General features: G+C 46.0%; 1 protein-coding gene across 5 annotated transcripts in view; it reads right to left on the bottom strand.

Annotated features, from left to right (window-relative positions):
• Positions 1 to 20,493, bottom strand: part of KIAA1549L (KIAA1549 like) — a 298,917-nt gene that overhangs the window by 11,323 nt on the left and 267,101 nt on the right. For all 5 annotated transcript variants that reach the window (XM_063782837.1, XM_016920649.4, XM_016920651.4 and 2 more), the window contains 4 exons: positions 16,772 to 17,122; positions 6,689 to 6,786; positions 3,906 to 4,054; positions 1,785 to 1,936 (listed from right to left, as the gene is read on the bottom strand). In XM_063782837.1, coding sequence (XP_063638907.1) covers positions 1,785 to 1,936; positions 3,906 to 4,054; positions 6,689 to 6,786; positions 16,772 to 17,122 — 750 coding nt within the window. The remainder of the gene's footprint in view (positions 1 to 1,784; positions 1,937 to 3,905; positions 4,055 to 6,688; positions 6,787 to 16,771; positions 17,123 to 20,493) is intronic.

Raw genomic sequence — 20,493 nt, 5'->3', positions numbered from 1 at the left:
GCATCTAGATGTAGTTATAAGCCTGGCTAAATTATAATTTTAAGTGTCTTGAACACAGGGGTCAAGGTTTTGGAAAATACTTTCACCAACTCCAGTTGGTGCCCAGGGTTACACTCCACACAACAGGTGAACTGTCAAAGCTGCAGGCGTAAGGGAATTACTGCCTAAGTAGTTCAAGTTAAACATCATCTACTTTCTGAAAAGTCTGCATAACTTTCAGATGAAGTGGAATTACCAAATCAATAACCTCTGAATTGCTCAAATCATATCCAGTGGTATCAGCCATATGGAATAGCAGAGAATGACAAAGGACACAAAAAAGGCCCCCAAACAATACAAACAGATGCCGTAAAGTCCCACATTCAGATTCACAGACTGAACAGCAGGGGATCCCTCTAGTTCCTCTCTTAGAGCTTATTTACTCCAAGTTTACAAACAATTCTAATGAGCACAGATAAGCCTCATTTGCAGATAACGGCACATGATGCAAAGCACACTTAAGGGTGGGCATATTACTAGATGTGGGGACATTAACAGCAATATTGAGTGGCCACTAGAAGCAAAGTCAGAAAAAATATATATTGAGCCATGATAGTAACTCCAAAAATTATAGCAGTTTGGAGATATTTCACAATATAAGGTCAATAATCCTACGAGCCATGAGAGTTCATCCTACAAATGCCATTTTAGTATAATGAGGCATCATAAGGATATTGAATCATTCATAAAAGGCAAATTACATTGTATACTCTTTTAACGGAGGAGAGGGAAGATAGCATTCATTTCAGAAACATTTTTATGCCAAGCTGCATATATTTTTAAATGTTTTGGAAATTAAAGGGGTAAGACTTGGTCATCTGGAAAATTAATAAATGTAATAATTCAGTCTTGGGTTTTTTTTTTTTTTTTTTTTTTTTTTTGAGACAGAGTCTTGCTCTATCGCCCCAGCGGGAGTGGAGTGGCGCGATCTTGGCTCACTGCAACCTCTGCCTCCTGGGTTTAAGTGATTCTCCTGCTTCAGCTTCCCCAGTAGCTACAATTGCAGGCACTCACCATCACGCCCAGCTAATTTTTGTGGTTTTAGTAGAGAAGGGGTTTCACCATGTTTGCCAGGCTGGTCTCTCACTCCTGATGTCAGGTGACCTGCCCGCCTCAGCCTCCCAAAGTGGTGGGATTACAGGCATAAGCCACGGCACCCAGCCCAATCTTGGGTTTCTAATCCTTCATTTTCTGACATTTCTTCTAAAACTTTACAGAATTGTATGCTAAAAGAAACAAATTTAATAAAAGCTTTGGAGCCAGACAGGTGTGGGTTTGAATTCTGTCCTTGGCATTTCCTTCCTAGCTGTGTGGCCTTAGATAAGTGGCATCCCCTGACTCGGCCCTGATTTCCTCATCTGCAAGATGGGAGTAATCACGGGAATAATACCTACCTAAGATTGTAATAAAGATTAAATAATATAAACAAAACATCTGACAAGGTGTCTAGTAGATAGAAAATACTCAACAAATGGTAGTTATTATTATAAAAATGTACTTGATTAAGGTTGTCCTGCTAGGAAGAGGTGGGAGCTGGACTAGAAGGCAGGTCTCAAGGTCCTCTGTCAAGGGGACATCCCCTCTCACCACACCATCTGTCTCCTTTAAAATGGCTGACTTTAGTCATCCGGGTACTGTGAGGAGGCTGAGATAACAAAACCTTCAGTCTCAACCTTTTATCTAATTTACTTTTTGGCATGTGTTAAGCAGGTAAAGTTTTATGAGGTGAAGAGCAAGGGTCTCACCGAATCTGCCCACTGGCTCGGGAGCTCATTCTCTCCTGCATAGGACATCCAGGCCTGGTTCCTATAGGATGAGGGAGGCGTTGGGATGAAGTAGCCGGTGAAGCCAGGTCTGTTGGCAGCTGGGATGGCGAACACTGCTGGCACCGTATTACCTGGCATGGAGGAAATGGAGGAGGGAGGTTAAGAGAGGCTGGTCTGAGGGATCCAGCCACCCAAGAGCCAAATAAAGTCAGTTTCATTGGCTCCCTGGCTGGCTGCTGGATTTGAAGTCTCATTAAATCAGGTCTGAGCTGAGGGGAGCTTGCTCTGGGCTGTAACATTTGCTGGGGAATTTAGTTTCATTTAAGGTGCAGTGGACCTGGCCATGATGGCTAAGATCCCAGGTGATGTAGCAACAGAGGCAGGTGGGATGTGATGGAGGAAACCTGGTCTTCTTTCTTTTTTTTTTTTTTTGAGACAGAGTCTCGCTCTGTCGCCCAGGCTGGAGTGCAGTGTCGCGATCTTGGCTCACTGCAAACTCCTCCTCCTGGGTTCACGCCACTCTCCTGCCTCAGCCTCCTGAGTAGCTGGAACTACAAGCGCCTGCCACCGTGCCCGGCTAATTTTTTGTATTTTTAGTAGAGATTGGGTTTCACCGTGGTCTCGAACTCCTGACCTTGTGATCCGCCTGCCTCGGCCTCCCAAAGTGTTGGGATTACAGACATGAGCCACCGCGCCAGGCCACCTGGTCTTCTTTCTTTGTGGACCTCTTCTAGAGCCACTGTGCACAGCTGGGCAGGTGGTGCACTGCTCAAGAGCATCTGGCCTAGAGGCCAAGTGGGCCTAAAGTCCAGACAGTATTCCCTTTGCCAGGGGTGGAGTCTGTACTCACCTGGGGAAGGAAAGTCTTTTTCTAACTTCACCAAATGCAGCATGCACTAGTAGTGCTCTGGAATTTTCCCTTCTTCTCATCCCCTAAAGAGGGAGTTGTGGGCCCAGCCAGCACCCCGCCCACTAGGCCTGCCTCTGCCCAGGCCTGGGGAATCTAGGGAAGCAGAGGAGGACTCCGGGATTGGCCGTGGCTAGGGGATGAGAGGACAAAGGTCTCCAGGGGTCGGGGGAGCAGCAGACCTCCACCTGCCATGCAGCCCCACTCACCCTCGCAGTCAGAATGAAAGGGCATCATCTGCTGGGACTCAGACCTGGCTTTCTACAGAAGTGGTGGTCCAACTCCCCCATCCCCATCCCAACACCCCTGACCTGCCAGCAAGAGGAAATAACACCTTGGTGGTCAGGTGTTTTCCTCCCAGGAGAATGTGTATTTTTAAAGAGCCAAGAAAAAGAACCAAAAGAAATGGACTTCACTGGTGGAATTTCTAGACACCATGAATGCTTTACTAAGTGCTGGCAACTGAGTGCTTGCAGTTTTAGCCTAAAAGGTATGGTTTGGATAAACTAAGAAACCAATTACGTCATGTACAAACCTCAATGTTCATTTCAGCATTGTTTGTTACAGCAAAAAAACTGGAAACTACCATTATGTCCATCAATAGAGAAAAGTATAAACTGTGGCTTATCATAGAATACCACATGGCAGTTTAAATGAATGAACTAGATCTATATAGTGTGTGTATAGCAACCTGGAGAAATTTTTTAAAACACTGTTAAATAGAGAAAGTACAAAAGGAAATGTATGCCATGATATCATTTATGTAAATTTCAAATACATTAAACATTAATATATACTGTTATATAAACATACATAAGTGGCAAAGGATTAAAACCTATCACCTGAGGCCCGGGATCACCTTTTGAGAGAAGGGGAATGAAATGGGGGTGGATGGCTGTATCTGGAATGCTTTAAAGACAAAACCAAAAAAATTGAACTGAAGTCTGGCAAAATGTTAACATACATGCTGACTTTAGCATAACTTGGGATTTTGCCCAATTTCAGATCTTTAAAAGAAAGAAAACCAGCAGCTCTTTTAGTTGGGGCTCCTGAAGTTATGAGGGGATCCAGAAATGCAGTGGCTGTGATTCCTGAGGGTGGTAGGTAGAAAGGAGATTGGAATTGGGGATTTGAGGGAGGACAGGGCACAGCAGCAGTGGTGGGGGGCACACTCGGGCTTTTCTCTTGCCCACCTGAGTAATTTAAAGCCGACTGATCCAACTGCGTCACGGACACGGGGCCTCTGGACATCTGCGTGAAGGAGGCGCTGTCGTGCAGCTGGGCCGGCTCGGGCCCTGTAGACTCGGCCATTCTGGTCTTGCTGCCGATGTCTGAGGTGGATCTAGATGGGGCAGAGGGACTGCGTTAGCACTGTCCCAGACCTCAGGCGGCGTCCCGAGCAGGAGGAGTGCGCCCCGTCACCTTTGGGCATGGACAGCTGCCTCCAAGCCTCATGAGGTCCCCAGGACTGGATTTATTCCCAGATAACAAACGGACTTCTAGGAACACCAGCAGGGCAGGAGGCACCCAGACTTGTAGCAGCTGTCACGGTGGCCTCAGCTGAAATCATTTTTAGACGTTCAAGGTCAGTTCTCCCCTAAGGGTGGCTCTCATGTCTCTGGGTGGTAGAACATTTAATTTCCACATAAAATAAGAAAAGCAATTAGCCTTGGGTATTAGCTGGGGATGGTCGACCCAGGGGGTGATGACATCATCAGCAGCCAATGGGAAGGCTCTCTCTGGAGTGCCTGGTTGCTCCCTTCTCACCGACACCAGAAAGGGGACCCGGGACAGCTGGGGAGCCACATTCCCTGTTCCTAACTGGCAGGAAGCACCAAGCCCAAGACTTGGAAGCTCGGGGTGCTCCAGGGAGCAGTGGACATTCTAACAGAACTTTTTTTTGTTCCCCCAGCAATCAGAGAATCAAGCCCATTTAACACATCCTATTTCCACTTAGTGCTCAGAAAGCCGTGTAAGAAGAGGGCAGCCTGGGCTCTGTAGACGCGGGCATCTCCTGGTTTTCCAAAGGGTCCTTCAGCCACAGACCATTTTCCTTCACAAGCATCAACCCTTGCCTGAGGCAGTTTCACAGAGGGACTTCAGGCTCCCCTAAAATTAGCCCAATGGGAGAGAGGCAAAGACAGCTGCAGCAGGTCTGGCCCCCCACAGGGCCACCCTCTGAGCTGAGCAGTGGCTGTCACAAAGCAAATGACAGCCACGGCAAGGGAGAACATGGGAGGCAGAGGTCTGGGTTCCAGCTACCTTCTCTTTCATTATTTTTATTTTTTTGTTTTGAGACAAGGTCTCACTCTGTCACCCAGGCTGGAGTGCAGTGGCACCACCTCGGCTCACTGCAACCTCTGCCTCCTGGGTTCAAGCGATTCTCCCACCTTAGCCTCCCAAGTAGCCGGGATTATAGGTGCATGCCAGTACGCCCACCTAATTTTTGTATTTTTGGTATAGACGGGGTTTCACCGTATTGTCCAGGCTGGTCTCAAACTCCTGGCCTCAAATGATCCACCCACCTCAGCCTCCCAAAGTGCTGGGATTACAGGCATGAGCCACCATGCCCCGCCTATGTTCCCTTTCCAAGCCTGTTTCCTCATCTATACAATGACAGGGGTAGACAAACTCATCTCAAAGGTTCCTTCCTGGTCTAATCCTGAGTTTATATGAAGGGCAGTGCACCCCCCACCCCCGATATGTGGCAAGATAGCAAATGGCGTGGAGGGGCCTGGGAGGAGACAGGTGGTTGAAAGAAGAAATAAGAAATTGATGCTGGCCTTCAGCAAACCTCCCACAAATTGCTGGTATGAGGCCCCTCCAATCCAGGACTCTCAGGAGTAACCAAGAAGCCCGTTGCTACTCTCCTAGGAAGGTCCAATGTGGAGGCTGTATGATGTGACCGTTCATCAGGGTGGGGTCTCCCTCCCTCCCTCTCTGCTTGCTTGTTCCCACAGCCCTGGCTTCCCACACACTGTTCCAGGCATCTGCTACTTGTTCAGAAAACCCTTGTTGGGAAAATTCTGAGTTATGCTCGATAAGCAATTCTGAGACCCCTTTCTGGGGAATCCTGGAGCTTTTGAGATCATCTAGGCCCCTGTGCTCATGTTACAGATAGAGAAACAGGGGCTGGAGGGGCAAGGCCAACTGCTGGGGCTGCACAGCAGGTCAGGGTCTGCTGCTTTCCACCCAGGCTCGGCTGGTGGCAAGAAGTGATGTCTACGCCCCTCCGCATTCTAAACCACTGGCAATGAGAGCAGGGTCCCTCCTATTCCGAGGGAAACTCCTATTTTTCTTCCCCATTCACAAAGCCCAGGCCCATGGTTCACAGATAGGATGTGATTTGTATGTTGGGGGAAGCTGGAGTAGGAAGGCCAGGGCAGTGGTCCACATGTACCCCAGGGCACAGAGCCTTTCCCAGTGCTCAGGGCTTTTGTTCTTCTCGTCCATCCTTATTAAAAACATGCACTCGTTAGATTTTCCTAAAGCAAAGAACATGCTTAACATATGTGTTGCAATTGAGATGTCTGACTTCATACATTTTCAATCTCTCCCTCTTGGAAGTCAAGAGTTGGGGTGGATGCCCAGACATGCCTGCCCCTCCCTGGCTTCTCAGACACCACCCTTAAATAACCAAGGGACTTTTGGTAGCAGCTGTTGTGGTAGCCTGAGCTGGAGTCATTTTTAGATGTTCAAGGTCATGGTGTGAGGCTTTCCAGGTATGGGGCAGTTGACCTTGGGCTTCTTCAACTGTGGATTCTCAAGAACTTTCTGGTTAAAAAGCACAAAAGCACCGTGATCTGTTCATTCATGGTACTTGGGATGCCACAGGCGCATGGTTGTCTGTACAGGTGACACACCCTGGATGGGGTGGAGCATGAAGGAAATTTGCCGGTGCTGTTGTCAGGTCAGGCTACATAGGACTGACCCTTTTCCAAATATTCCAAACAAAACAAAGAAAGGAACGTGTTACCGCCTGAGAGAAGCAACAGCCACAGGACCAGTCCGGGGAGGTACGGGTGGAGGCGGTGAGCCCATGACCATCTCAGGAAGCTGGGAAAACCTGTAAGCCTGTGAAAGAGACAAGCAATACAGGGAGAGTTGTTAACACCCAGAGTCGATCAGCACACAGGTTCCTCTTATTTGAGGAGGAAGTAAACTTCCAAGGGTCAGACTCTGCCTCCTTACTCAGACTTTTTTCTAAGATCTTCCCTCACATGTTTCCAGCCATCTCTTCTACTGCACCTCCCACCACTCTCGCTGGGGCCACTGTACTTACAGGGCCCTCCAACCATTCTCAGAACACGCCAAGTTCTGTCTCACCTTGGGCTTTTCTTCCACCTGGGTGCTTTCCTCACCATTCTTCCCAGGGCTTCATGTTTCATTTCATTCATCCAGCCCCAGACTCCCCTAGAGCCCCATTTATCTATTTTTCATCATGGCAACGATCACTCTCTGACTTTATATGGTTGCTTGTTTATTTACGATCTGCTACCAACTAGAGTGTAATAAGGGCAAGGGCTTTGTTGTCAGAGATATCCTTATACCTGGAACAGTGCCTGGTATATAACAGGTGATCAATAAATATTAGATGGTTAAATGGATGAATCGTTGATTGTGTTTTACTTTCTCTCAAGGGAGAGCAGGTTTAGTGGAGAAAAGCAATGGATTTGGAGTGAGGAGGTATGTGTGAAGGTCCTGATGAACAGACTTTAGGTCCTTCAGAACTCAGGTGACATTTCTGGACCTCTTCTGAAATGGGGACAACAATGCTTGCTCAGAGGGCTGCTGAGAAGATCAGGTAAGTCTGTGTGTGTGTGTATGTCTTTTGCAATCTATAAAGCACTATTCAAAGATAAAAGACTAGAACTGTCACCAGAAAAGTGAAGACTTTTATCAACATGTGAGGGGATAAAAGCAAAACAGACAGAGACAGACAGGATTAGAAAGAGCCAGGCCACAACCTCCTTTAGCAAGAGAAAATCTAGAAATGCTCTCTGTGAAGACAAAGCTTTACTTGCGGTTCTCATCCGTTTCTTTCTTCAGGTATTCTGCCCATCAGATCTCTCAAGGAGGAGGATGACAGGATTTTAAACCTGAAGGCATCAGGACAAAAAACAGCAGCACAGGGGATCCACAAACAGGATTCTTTCAACTGAATAATGAAGTCTTCTCCCTCCAGCATGATGGCAGACTACATCTTCATAAGGGCCAACCCACTCAATAACGACGAGGTCCAGGATTAAACCTACTTTTTAATGCAGTGTGAAACTGCAAGATGTCAGGGAAATCCCAAGGGACTATTCCCCTACCCCACACCTCAGCAAACTAAAACAAAACCATGAGCTGAAACCAGAGGTGAAAATACTGAAGGTAAGCAAATATGAATGGCAAAGTGGCCTGGAAAACAAACGCCATATTGACAGTTGATGAAGAGATCAAGCCTTGGAACAGAACGAGGTGAGGTGGCTGAACCTGAGGCACTCACCTCCAACACAAAAGGAGGCTAGCATTGGTCCCTTCTAGGGAGGGAGGATGGATGGCAATGCTCCCAGCTCAGGCAGAAGCAATTGTAAATCCTCGTTGGAGAAAAGTGTCCCTAAAGTCGTCTCTCAGGATTAGCACCGATTAAGATGAAGCAAGTGGAGCTCATGATCTAAGACCATGAACACACCAGAAAAGTGAAGTTAAAAAGAGTAGAAAAAACAAACAAGATTCAGACCTTTAAGGACTTTAGAGTTTGGAATTTCCAGACACAAGACAAAAAATAACAATGTAAGAAATGTTTTTAAGAAATAATTGACCAGGCTGGGTGTGGTGGCTCACGCCTGTAATCCCAGCACTTTGGGAGGCTGAGGTGGGCAGATCACGATGTCAGAAGATCGAAACCATCCTGGCTAACATGGTGAAACCCCGTCTCTACTAAAAATACAAAAAATTAGCTGGGCGTGGTGGCACGCGCCTGTAATCCCAGCTACTCGGGAGGCTGAGGCAGGAGAATTGCTTGAATCCAGGAGGTGGGGGTTGCAGTGGGCCGAGATCACGCCACTGCACTCCAGCCTGGGTGACAGAGCAAGACTCCGTCTAAAAATAATAATAATAATAATTGACCAGACAGATACTATTAGAAATGATCCAGCAGATTTGAAAAAGAATAGAACTTTCAGAAGTGAAACATGATTATTAAAATAAAAACATTCAGTGTAGAGGAAGTAAATAATAGATTAATCACAAATAGAGAATTAATAAACTAGAAAATGGAATTGGGGAAATTACTAAGAATGATGCACAATGGGCCGAGAAGATAGAAAATATAAAAGAGAAATACAAGACACAGAGGATGGAATGAGCAGGTCTAACATGCAGCTAACCAAAGTCCCAAAGGAGAGAAGAAGGAAAACAAAGACAAGGCAGTATTTGAAGAAGCAATGGCTAAGAATTTTCCAGAATTGATAAAATAAGTAAATTAATAATCCCAAGTAGGATCAATAAAGTAAAACACACATCTAGATACACTGTAGTGAAACAATACCAAAGGCAAAGAGATCTTAAAAGCAGCCCAAAAGGCATATCACCTACAAAGGGATGGCAATGACACTAACAAATGGCTTCTCGTTAGCACCCAGAAGACATGGAATGCAAAGTGCTCAGAGAGGAGTCAACCTAGAAGTGTGTCAGCAATACTATCTTTCTAGAACAAGAATGAAAGAAAACATCTGCCCAGATCCAGAAGTACTGACTGAATCAATATGGAAAGCTACGTTGCTGTGCTGTACTTCCAATTTTTTTTGAGCATCAGTAAACAATGTATGCTAAGACAGCATTCAGGGAACCAAATCTTCAGCTCCACTACATCCTAAATGCCTTGGAGTGCAGTAACCAGGTCTGTCTTATTACAGTAGTCTCCCATTACCAAGCAAAATGTCTTGCCCCTAGCCATGTTACCTAACTATTTTCTGAATGAATGCTGAGTGAACAAGGAGTAAGGCAACTCAGGCTGTTATCTTGATTCAGCCATTCACTCTCTCTGGATATGTCATTCAGCCTTTCTGAACCTTGTTTTGATTTTGTTTTGTTTTGCTTTCCTTGTGAAATAAGGCACTGGCCTATCTCACAAGCTTCCAAACGTTTCTTTAGCCATGACACCATTCCAGCAGACCCTACTACATAGACAGACGAAAGCAGGGCTTCTCTGGTTGAAGTTGGGGAGGAGGTGCCCTGGTGAATTTGGCCCTTCACTTATCTGTCTAATGACCCCCTGAGGACCTCCCTGAACCCTGAGGTTCTGCAGACAGTTAGCAAATCCTTGTCCTGGAGGTCCTTCCAGCTTTACCCTCCATGACTATCAATAAACCAAGTGAGGCACTTCTTTCCCAAAATAGACAAAGGAGATTTACAGCCCCTCTTCTCTCTTCTGGCCTCTCATGCTATTCAGCGGAGGAGACAGACAACCTATTTTTATCTCAGGTTGTTGGAAGGCTTATTCTGTAGTCAGCAGAGTTTCCCAGCCAAGAAAAGGCTATGTCTGTGGATGTCCTATAGCAGTTCACCAAGAGAACTGATGAAAAATTCTGAACTTCTGACAAGCAGCAAGGGAATTCCCTTCTTGAAGATTTTGCCAGGTACAAAGCAAGATGGCACAGGAGATCAGGCAGACCCTTTTGGGCTGTATCCTCAGGGCCCCAGGACAGCCACGGGAGCCACATAAAACACAGAGGGGGCAGCCTGTGCCACGTGCTCGTGGTTGAAGGAATCCTCCCCCAGGGTGTCTTCTACCCACTCCTGTGCATGTTCCCCCTGGTTCTAAGTCCTCTTGTCTTTGCCTTCTAGTTTCCTGCCTCATGTATTTGGAATCTGGCTCTCTCCTGGCTGCTCTGTGACAGGAATCCATTAGAAGCTATTGCACGAAACTGTTGCCAGGTTCCAAGTTCCCAGTGCCATGATGCTGGCTGTGAGGAAAACCTAAGGACCCCATCTTTTGGGGTCCCTGCCCTCTGGCCAGGAAGGAGATAAAAGACTCAGGACTGAAGGCAGTCAGATTGCAGGTCTCTGAGGCTGAAGGAGGCTGTGTGTGACTAGAAGAGAGCACTCTCTGAGCTCAGAAGTTTGGTTGTAACATGGAAGGAAGGAGGGAAGGAAGGAGGGAAGGAAGGGAGGGAGGGAGGGAGGGGGAGGGGAAGGGGAGGGGAAGGGGGAGGGGAGGAGAAAGGGAGGGGGAGGGGAATGGGAGGGGGAGGGGAGAAGGGGAGGGGGAGGGGAGGGGAGGGGACCACAGTCTGTTTGAAGTTTCAGTGCTGAGTGTCCCTCAGGAGGGAATGAGGGAAGTGGGTCAGTGCCATACTCTCTAGCATTCCCAGTGGAGAGGGAGCTCCGACGAGCCCCAGTGCATGCTGGTCTCTTCTGTGCATGTGCATTTACCCAGGAGGAGGGATCTGGTGAAGATAAACCTCCAGGGTGGCACTACAGGGGTAACAGGCTGCAGGGGACAGCCTGTGGTTGGAGGGACTGGTAAAGGGGTCCCAAAGAATTTGGGATGCTCAACAGTAATCGTAGTCATTTTTCCTCCACAGTTCTTCGAATCTAGGGCCCTTTCCCTGTCCCAGGGAAGGAGGCACAAAAGACTGAGGAGGGCACAAGAGCCAATTCTTTTTTTTTTTTTCGAGACAGAGTCTTGCTCTTTTGCACAGGCTGGAGTGCAATGGCGTGATCTCAGCTCACTGCAACCTCTGCCTCCCAGGTTCAAGCGATTCTCCTGCCTCAGCCTCCCGAGTAGCTGGGATGACAGGCACCCACCACCATGCCTGGCTAATTTTTCTATTTTTAGTAGAGATGGGGTCTCACCATGTTGGCCAGGCTGGTCTTGAACTCCTGACCTTGTGATCCGCCTGACTATTCTTATCAGAGTTTCATAAGCCAAAGCTACTAAATTGCAAGAACCTAGGATTTTGAATATCTAAGTCCTAAAATACTCAGTTTGATGCCATAAACAAGAGATTTCAAAGAAGCGAGGTACATTTACACTCTGTGGATAGGAAGGAGAGGAGAGCCAGAGAGGAAGCAAGAGCTTAGATGCCAGTGGGCCTGGAAAAGGGGCCTTCTGTCCTGTCTCACCCTGGGGGAAGAGGTGGAGGAGAAGACATAAGTCTCATCAAAATGTGGGGAATCTGAAAGACAAGGGACCTGTGTCTGCCTCTAGGAAAGGCCAGGAATCAGCAACAGCACAAAACTCCCCCTCCTTCCACGGGGTGCAGGAAAAGAAGAGTATGGTGGTATGGAAGTAGACCGGAAGTGCCTTTAACAGTCCTGTGTGGTGGCAAAGAAGCCACCGGAGAGGGGCAGGTGCGTGCGTGTGCACGTGTGCTTGAGCAAGAGAATGACAGAGCAAGGGACAGAGTGAGCTCACCTGAACACACACAAGCATGGAAGGAAGGAAGGGAAGAATCTGGTGAGGGCGTGTTGAGTAGGAGAAAGAGGATACGGCTATGCTCTGCCTGGACGGGCAACCCGAGAAAAGGTGGGAACAAGGGCTTCTCAGGGACACCAGCTGGAATGGTGAGATGAGGACAAACGGGGACCAGATACTGCAGCCTTCCCCCTACCCAACATCATGTAGGTCCCCATAAAATACGGAGGAAGAGCCTGAACTGAGACTGAGCTTCTGGCACGCGGAGAAGATCACAGAAAAATAAAGTTACTTTTCTTGCCCATCTGAGTTTGTGGGCTGAGATAAGGATTCTCCAGCCTTCCTCTCCCGCCTTCCCTCTCTCCCTTCTCATACAGCCTTGCTGTACAAACTGGATTTTACTCACTATAAGGATTTTTCTAAGCTCATAAGGGTACTTATTTGCCAGAGGTAGGTGACTTACAGGGAAGGATTTCTTAGGGCCATTCCAAGGCAAAGAGCCCCATTCCCAATCTGGCCCAGATAGATAGAATCATATCTGGTCCAGCTATGATAGAATGGCCTGCCTTCAAGGACTCCTGCGAGCTGGACCATGCACTGTCAACAGTGACTGGTGCAGGTCCTCTCCTTCCTGGTGAGGACCTCACTTCATCAAACCACTAATAACTTTTGTATAACCAGAGGCGGAAGGAGCCCCAGAATAACTGGCATTGAATCTCTCATGCCCTGGGCCAGATGGGAGTTCAGAATAGATTCAAATTGATTTGGAGAAACACAAGAAATGTAACATTTCTTTTTCTTTTTTCTTTCTTTCCTTTTTTTTTTTTTTTTTTTTTGAGATGGGATTGTGCCGTGTTGCCCAGGCCAGCCTCAAACTCCTGGGCTCAAGCAATTCTCCAACTTCAGCCTCCTAGTAGCTGGAACTACAGATGCAGAAATGTAACATTTCTTGAATCCAAGTGTTGTGGCAGAATCAAAGTCATAGCTGATATATCTGCATATTTCCTCATTAACAAAGGCTTGGGGTGAGTTGTTTGTTTTTACGAGGAGAGGAGGAAAAAAAGACCATAAAATTCCCAATTTTACCCTAATGGAGATGCCTCCCTTACTAGGGCAATGATAAGAATGGGCAAAACTCCAACTGGGTAAGCTGCTGCTGCTGCTTCTTTTTTTTTTTTTTTTTACAATAGAGACAAGGTCTTGCTCTATTACCCAGGCTGGAGTACAATGGTGTCATCATAGCTCACTGCAACCTTGAACTTCTGGACTCAAGAGATCTCCCAACTCAGCCTCCCAAGTAGCTAGGACTACAGGCCCAGCCAATTTTTTTTTTTTTTTTTTTTCCCCGTAGAGACAGGATCTCATTATATTGCTCAGGGCTTTGTCTTACATTCCTGGTCTCAAGCGATCCTCCCACCTCAGCCTCCCAAAGTGCTGGGGTTACAGGCATGAGCCACAAAGCCCAGCCTTGGGTAAGCTTCCTTATAAGAAGATTATACTCCAAAGTTTGGATATTCAAGTTCTCATCAGAGCCTGGAAGATGTCCCTATAAGTCACCCAGCGGGTAGAAAGAGCGTGGGATTTGAAGTTAGGTAGCTCTAGGTTCTAACTCCAGTTCTGCCATTTACTGCTGCATAAACTTGGGCAAGTTTCTTTACTTCTCCAAGCTTCAGTTTCCTCACTGAGTACTTTGGGATAATAATATTGATCTCAAAGGGTGGTTGTTGGATTAGAAGAGATAATTTCTACATAGCACTTAGCTGTGTCCAGTAGACAATGGGAGCTCAACAGATGCCAACTGTTGCTGTTATTTTTATTACCATTAATTCCATCTGTAAAGAGTCTAGTGGGGAAGATGTGTTAGCCCTGTTGTCTTTTTTGAAATCCCCTTCTTGTCTCCCAACAACAGGAAGGCTGTAGGATGTTTTAATTCTGCTTGGCATAGATCCATTATGACTGCTAGCAAAATTGGATTGGACATTAGATGTGGAGTCCAATTTCTTCACAGAGTTAACAGGTAAAATATGATCAAGAGTCTCCTAAACTGCAGTGCAGAAATCCCAGGCCGCCAGCAGTAACCTTTTCCATGGTATAAATGCCATTAGCCTGGCCTAGTGTATTTAAACCACCAGCTTCCAATTATCTTCCGGCAGAGCTCAAAGCACCTCCTCTTTAGAAGACAGAAAGTAATCATAGTTATCATTCTAAATTGCCACCTTTTCTATGGATTTCCATATTATCATAGCACAAAAGGACTCTGCATGAGCTTGGGTTAAGAATCATCATCATTTCTACTCTGTATTGTTAGCTATTTTCTCCTTTCCTGAAAATACGGACCTCACAGGTTGTTGATAAAGAAGGAAACCTTAATAACAAAAGACTGCGTTTAATAATGTTCTGATTCGGCCAGCCGTGATGGCTCACGCCTGTAATCCCAGCACTTTGGGAGGCCGAGGTGGGTGGATCAACTGAGGTCAGGAGTTTGAGACCAGCCTGGCCAACGTGGTGAAACCCCCTCTCTACTAAAAATACAAAAAAAAAGCTGGGTGTGGTGGTATGCGCCTGTAGTCCCAGCTACTCGGGAGGCTGAGGCACGAGAATTGCTTGAACCTGGGAGGCAGAGGTTGCAGTGAGCCAAGATTGCGCCACTGCACTTGCACTCCAGCCTGGGTGACAGAGTGAGACTCAGTCTCAGAAAAGAAAAGGTTAGTTCTGGTTTGATGACCCATCTCTCTGTTGTGTTATTTCACAGTCCTTTTCCACTGTAGGTGGCTTCATTTATAATATATATATAATGCTGATGTTTTTGTCCTTCTTGCCACAAACACTAAGCCCCAATTATAATAAGCAGAACCATTTAAGTTTTCATTATATGACCCACAATGGATTTTTTTTTTTAGATGGTTTTACAAAATTGAGATATGATGGCTATGGGCCGTCGCATCTTCTTACCTGTTGGAAGACTTGATCTGGCTGTCTAGGCCTTTCTCTCTGAAACCCAGAACTCATCCCAGATTCCTAGAATCTGGCATCTATACATGCACAAGGCATTGTCTATTACAGTCTATGGTTTATAAAACTATGTCTTTTTAAAAATATATATTTTAGATGCTATGGTGATGAATGAAATGCAAACTAATTAAAATTGTGATTTAAGTCACAAAAACTTATAACTTCTCGGTTTTTGTGATACAAAGATCAAGTGTAAATTACAGAAGCTTTCAGTCATTGGATGCTTTTTCAAATATGGAAATGTAATTGATACTTAATAAATAATCACAATGAATATTCTTTTTTTTTTTTTTTTTTTTTTTTTGTTGAGACAGGGTCTTCCTGTGTCAGCCAGGCTGAAGTACAGTCTCACAATCTTGGCTCACTGGAACTTCTGCCTCCTGGGCTCAAGCAATCCTCCCACCTCAGCCTCCCAAAAAGTTGGGACTATAGGCGCATGCCGCCACACCTGGCTAATTTTTGTTTAGATGGGGTTTCACCACGTTGCCCAGACTGGTCTCGACCTCTTGAGCTCAAGTGATAGGCCCATCTCAGCCTCCCAAAGTGCTGGGATTATAGGTGTGAGCCACCATGTCCAACCCATGATTAATATTTTTATAGCATTTCCTACGTACCAAGCATTCTTATAGTACCTTACATACACCAACTCATTTAATCTTTACAAGTCTAGGAAGTAGCTTATTTTTCTTATTTGTAAAGAATTTAAATAATTTCCCCAAGTTACAAAGCCAGGAAGTGGCTGTCAACCTAAATAACAGATTTTTTTTTTTTTGGTCTCTAAAAATAATGATATTTGGGAATGGTTATTGCAATGGGAATACCCATGCCATAGTAAACTGTGTTCAGGGAGGCAAAGGAAGACAAAAGTTTTTAAAGGAAAAAGAGGGAGGATTGCATAATTGTTTTGAAATAATTATTCTTGGCTGCAAAAATCAATGACAAGTGTGGTACCAGTCCAAGCCTGGACAGGCAGTTGCTGGACAGATGTCCTCGCACAAGTATTTTTTGTGTGTGTAAGGTTGCAATGGCCTTTGTGCAAGATTGTGATTTTTGCAAAGTCTTTCATGACAGTTCTTGCTATCATGGATTTATGCATGAAACTCTCCCTGGCCTTCCTTGGCTCTATTTGCCAGGTTTTCAAAATTTTTCATTTAATTTTATTTAACACAAGTGATTCCATTCTGATTCTGTCAACTTTCATCTGGTAGACCTGAGATTTAAATTCGAGCCATCTGGCTCAAAGCCTGTGCGCTTAAACCACCAGGCCACACAACCCCTTAGCACGTGGCTCTGAGATGCCTTTTGATATTTAAAATGGGTCTCAGGCTTGAAAGTGTAGGAAACCACCAGTGCGTGAAGAATATGGTCAGCCATTTATAGAAGGGATAGTAGAAAAGGCAATTCATTCTAAAATACATTATGGCTGGAGAGAAGGGATTCTCACGTGCATTGTCCACAGGAATCAAAAAGCTTAGGCTTTGGATCATGGGTGGAAGATGGGATGATGGGATGAGGGCCTGGCATAGTTCATCTCCAGATCCCAAAGCTTTTATCTGTAGAAGCCCCTGCTCTGAGTCTCCTGTTGGAACTCACTGGGCAGACTGACCGGATGATGGCAGGTGGGTGGGATGAATGACTTACCGGCCGGGGCAGACTGTACTGATACATTTCTGGGCGGTAGGTCGGCACCCACTGCACCCCGGCCCTGGGCCGCGTCATGGTCCCCGGAGCGCTGGTCACCACCTCCGAATAGGGCAGGTGCTGGGCTGAGCCGTAGGCTTCTTGGTGCCGGCTCTGGCCTGCGTGGCCCGCGGATGCCAGGCTGAAGGCCTCCTCCAGCAGCATGTGCATCTGCTGCCTGACCTCGTCGATGGATGGCTGGGAGCTCAGCGTGGAGGTCTCCGAGTGGCCTTTCACCTGTCGAGACCTGGAATAGCCCCGGGGCTCATGAACTCTGTCAATGTTGGTTTCCTCTATGATTTCAGGTTCAGTCTGTGGGAGGAAACAAAGCCCATTGATGTGTTTACTTTCCTTCCCGTGAAGGTGCTCTGTAATTTACTCTAAAACATTCACTTGGACAGGTGCTAGGATGCATCTGTGCTAATTTAAATTATATCCTACGTGCCCTATCTAGGAATTCACACTACTGGGGTACTCAGCCAGCACTCTATCAGGAAGGCCACACTCTGGCTATCGGTGTGCACTTCAGTTGCCCATAGATTGACCAATGCTGCAGGCTCTGCCTGTTAGTGTAACAGACTCGAGAAATGGCTTTCACCGATGACATTAACGGTACTTTCTAAAATCTTTTAGAGACATTCCCCACCCCTATGCCTTAGGGTATAAGACCCTGGAATATCTTGTAATCTACACCTGGAGGGGTAGCATTCTAGATTCACTCCCTAAATGGTCCTGTGTCCAGCCTTTGGTTAAGGAAGTGCTGATTGCCTGATGCTACTTATCAGACAGAATAACAAAATCCTGCTTCTAGATCACAGCTCTTAAAGCGTGGTACGCAATCAGAAGCTCTGGGGGTGAGGCCCAGCCATCTGTGCTTTAATAAGCCCGCCAGGAGATTCCGATGCCTGTTCAAATTTGAAATCTACTGATCTAGAACGTTCTCCTGCCTTTCTTCACTGAACCTTTCATTCAGCGAGCAGCTTCAGTACCAGGGTGGGCACACAGCTGGAACTTCATAAGCTTCCAGAACAGGCTGCATGGACGGTCTTGTGCTTGCCTGCTAATGAATGCTTGCTTCGTAAGTGTCTGCTTTCTTGCTCTGAGGCTTCTGTGCCATCATTAGGTGGGGATGCCTGTAGGAGTTTATTCCACCAGTCTGGACGTGCATGAATCTCAAGGTGCAAGAACACAGAAGGGAAGAGATAGGGACTGCCAAGGCAATACGGGGAGGCTGCTGCCTTGTGGCGGATGCCACAGCAATAGCTAGACCCCATAAAGGTGCACAGAGAAGATAAAAGACAGGGTGTTCAAAACATTCCAACCAGGAGAGTTACTTTAACTTTTTGGTATTTCAGTTTCCTCATCTGTAAAATGAGGATAATACTGCCTCAAAGGCTTTTATAAGGATTAAATAAAGGTACATCTAAAGATTTTAGAATAGTAGCACATGATAAAAACAATACTAGTTGCTGTCATCATCATAATCATCATTATTACTGTATTCATTCAACCACACATATTTCCATGTAATTACTATGTATAAAGCACCTTGATGTATAAAATAAGCACAGCAAGTAAATGTTATGAGGGAATTCACCCAAAATGGGGAGTCCTTCCCTCCTTAAATATTACACATGAAGGTCATAACTGCATTATACTTCATTTTAAAAAGTATATTTACCTTTTTAGCATTAAATTAATACATGCTCATTAGCAAAGAAAGTGAAAATATAGAAAGCACAAAAAAATTACACATTTCTTGTCATCTTATCTCCTAGAGTTAGGACTTGGCTAAAGTTCAAGATGAAAAGTGAGGTTTTCTATCAGCCTCTAAGTCTAGATTTATCAACAAACATCTACAGTAAGTAATTTAAAATATTGTACTATTTTTATACTAATAAGAGCAAGGAGAGATTCTGGAGTAGAATGTAAAGTTACCTCTGCGATCATAAACAAGAACTCAAAGACATTTCATGCCTGGGTGCATGCCCCCCAAACTCCTGGGCTGGGGGACATATTGGGGCTCTTCTGCTCTTAGAAGCTCTTAAGAGAAAAAGCTTAAGGTCGCTGAGTGGGAAACGTGCTCCCTGAAAGCCAGCAGATCTGCCTGTTGAGATGTGGTTTTGCCTGGCGATACCTTCTAGAACAGCGAATGCAACCCTTGAAAGTTACGTTCTTCACAATGCATAGAACATTTAGAACTGAATTTCAGAGCCTGAAGGGACTTTAGGAGATCGTTAAACTCAAGCCCCATTTTACATATGGGGAGGTGACTTATCTAAAGTTACGCAGAGGCAGGCAATGGCAGAGCCTCCTGCTCCCAGCTCCTGACCCATGCACATCCTGCAGCACGGCACTGCCTCTCACGTAAATGTCCTGTTCGTGCTGGTTGCTAGCCACACAAGGCCCTTCCTCCCTACATCCAGAGTCTCCCTGATACATAACGGAGGCTTAATGCTAAACTGCTCCCAGGTGGGAGATTAACAGCACGGGGGTGAGCTGAGGTACAATTTCCCCACCCCTGAGCTGTGCTGTGCATTTCCAGACATATTGGTAGATCTATTATCACATGAATTTATAGTTGTGCCTTAGGGCAAAAGCATACTCCTTAGCAACATCTCCCTATTCCCACTGCCCCAAGAGCCCTGGGGTGGGTAGTACTGGGGGTGGGTGAGTTCTCTGAGTAAGGTTGGTAGGGGAGTGCTAGGCCACCACACATACATGTGTTATATATATACACACATACGTAAGTGCTACCTTTGCTGGGAAGGTGGAGACTTTTTCTCCAGGCTCCCACTGCCACCTACCCCATGACCCCCAAATGAAGATCAGCCTCTGCTTCCCCCACAGGGTTTCCATTCTGCATGGGGAGTTCCCTTTAATTGGAAGGTCCAAGAATACTCTCAACAGGCTTGATCCGGCCACCAATCATCTCTCGATAGCTACAGACAGAAACAAGACTAGCTCTCATTATACCTGGGCTTCCTCTCATCACACTTGGATTCGCTTACTTAAAGTATGACTTCCCCAAGACTGGATACTCCCTGAACCCATTTCACCTCTGTTTCTCAGGAGCCTAGCACAGGCACTTGGCATTCAATCAAGCTTTGTGAACTTAAACTGAAATAAATTCTGTCCACTTCCCCTTGTTAGATAGATAGAAGTTCTAAATTTCTTTTCAAAGAATCAGTATGTCAGTATGTTCAATTCTTTGCCTTCTACTTTTAAACTTAACTTCCTTGTAAAGAAACCTTTTTCGATTACCTGCTCCACCCTGACTCATTCCGATTACCTGGTCCACCCTGACTCATTCCGATTACCTGCTCCACCCTGACTCATTCTGATTACCTACTCTACCCTGACTCATTCCAATTACCTGCTCTGTCATAACCATTTCCCCCCCGCAAACCACTCACCCCGTCACTCTCTTTAAATCAGCCAATCGGAATTAGTTTAGCCTGTGCAGTCTAACCTTAGCCAACAGGGGAACAATACAGCAGCAGAGGCCACATGCGTCAGGGGTGAGAACCCCTTCCCCTCCCTTATCCAAGTGTGCGCTCACCATTGCTCCATCTATAAGGGTGCACCCTTCTATAGAAGCAACTTGCCTTGCTGAGAATTGAAAAGAAAATTTTATATTCAAGTGCTATTTCTTTTGCAGCACCGTCACTTTATTTATAACA

This window comes from Pan troglodytes, chromosome 9 (genome assembly GCF_028858775.2).
Source record: "Pan troglodytes isolate AG18354 chromosome 9, NHGRI_mPanTro3-v2.0_pri, whole genome shotgun sequence".
NCBI lineage: Eukaryota > Metazoa > Chordata > Mammalia > Primates > Hominidae > Pan > Pan troglodytes.
The sequence above is the reverse complement of the archived record's forward strand: the minus strand, read 5'-3'. Positions and strand labels throughout refer to the sequence as shown.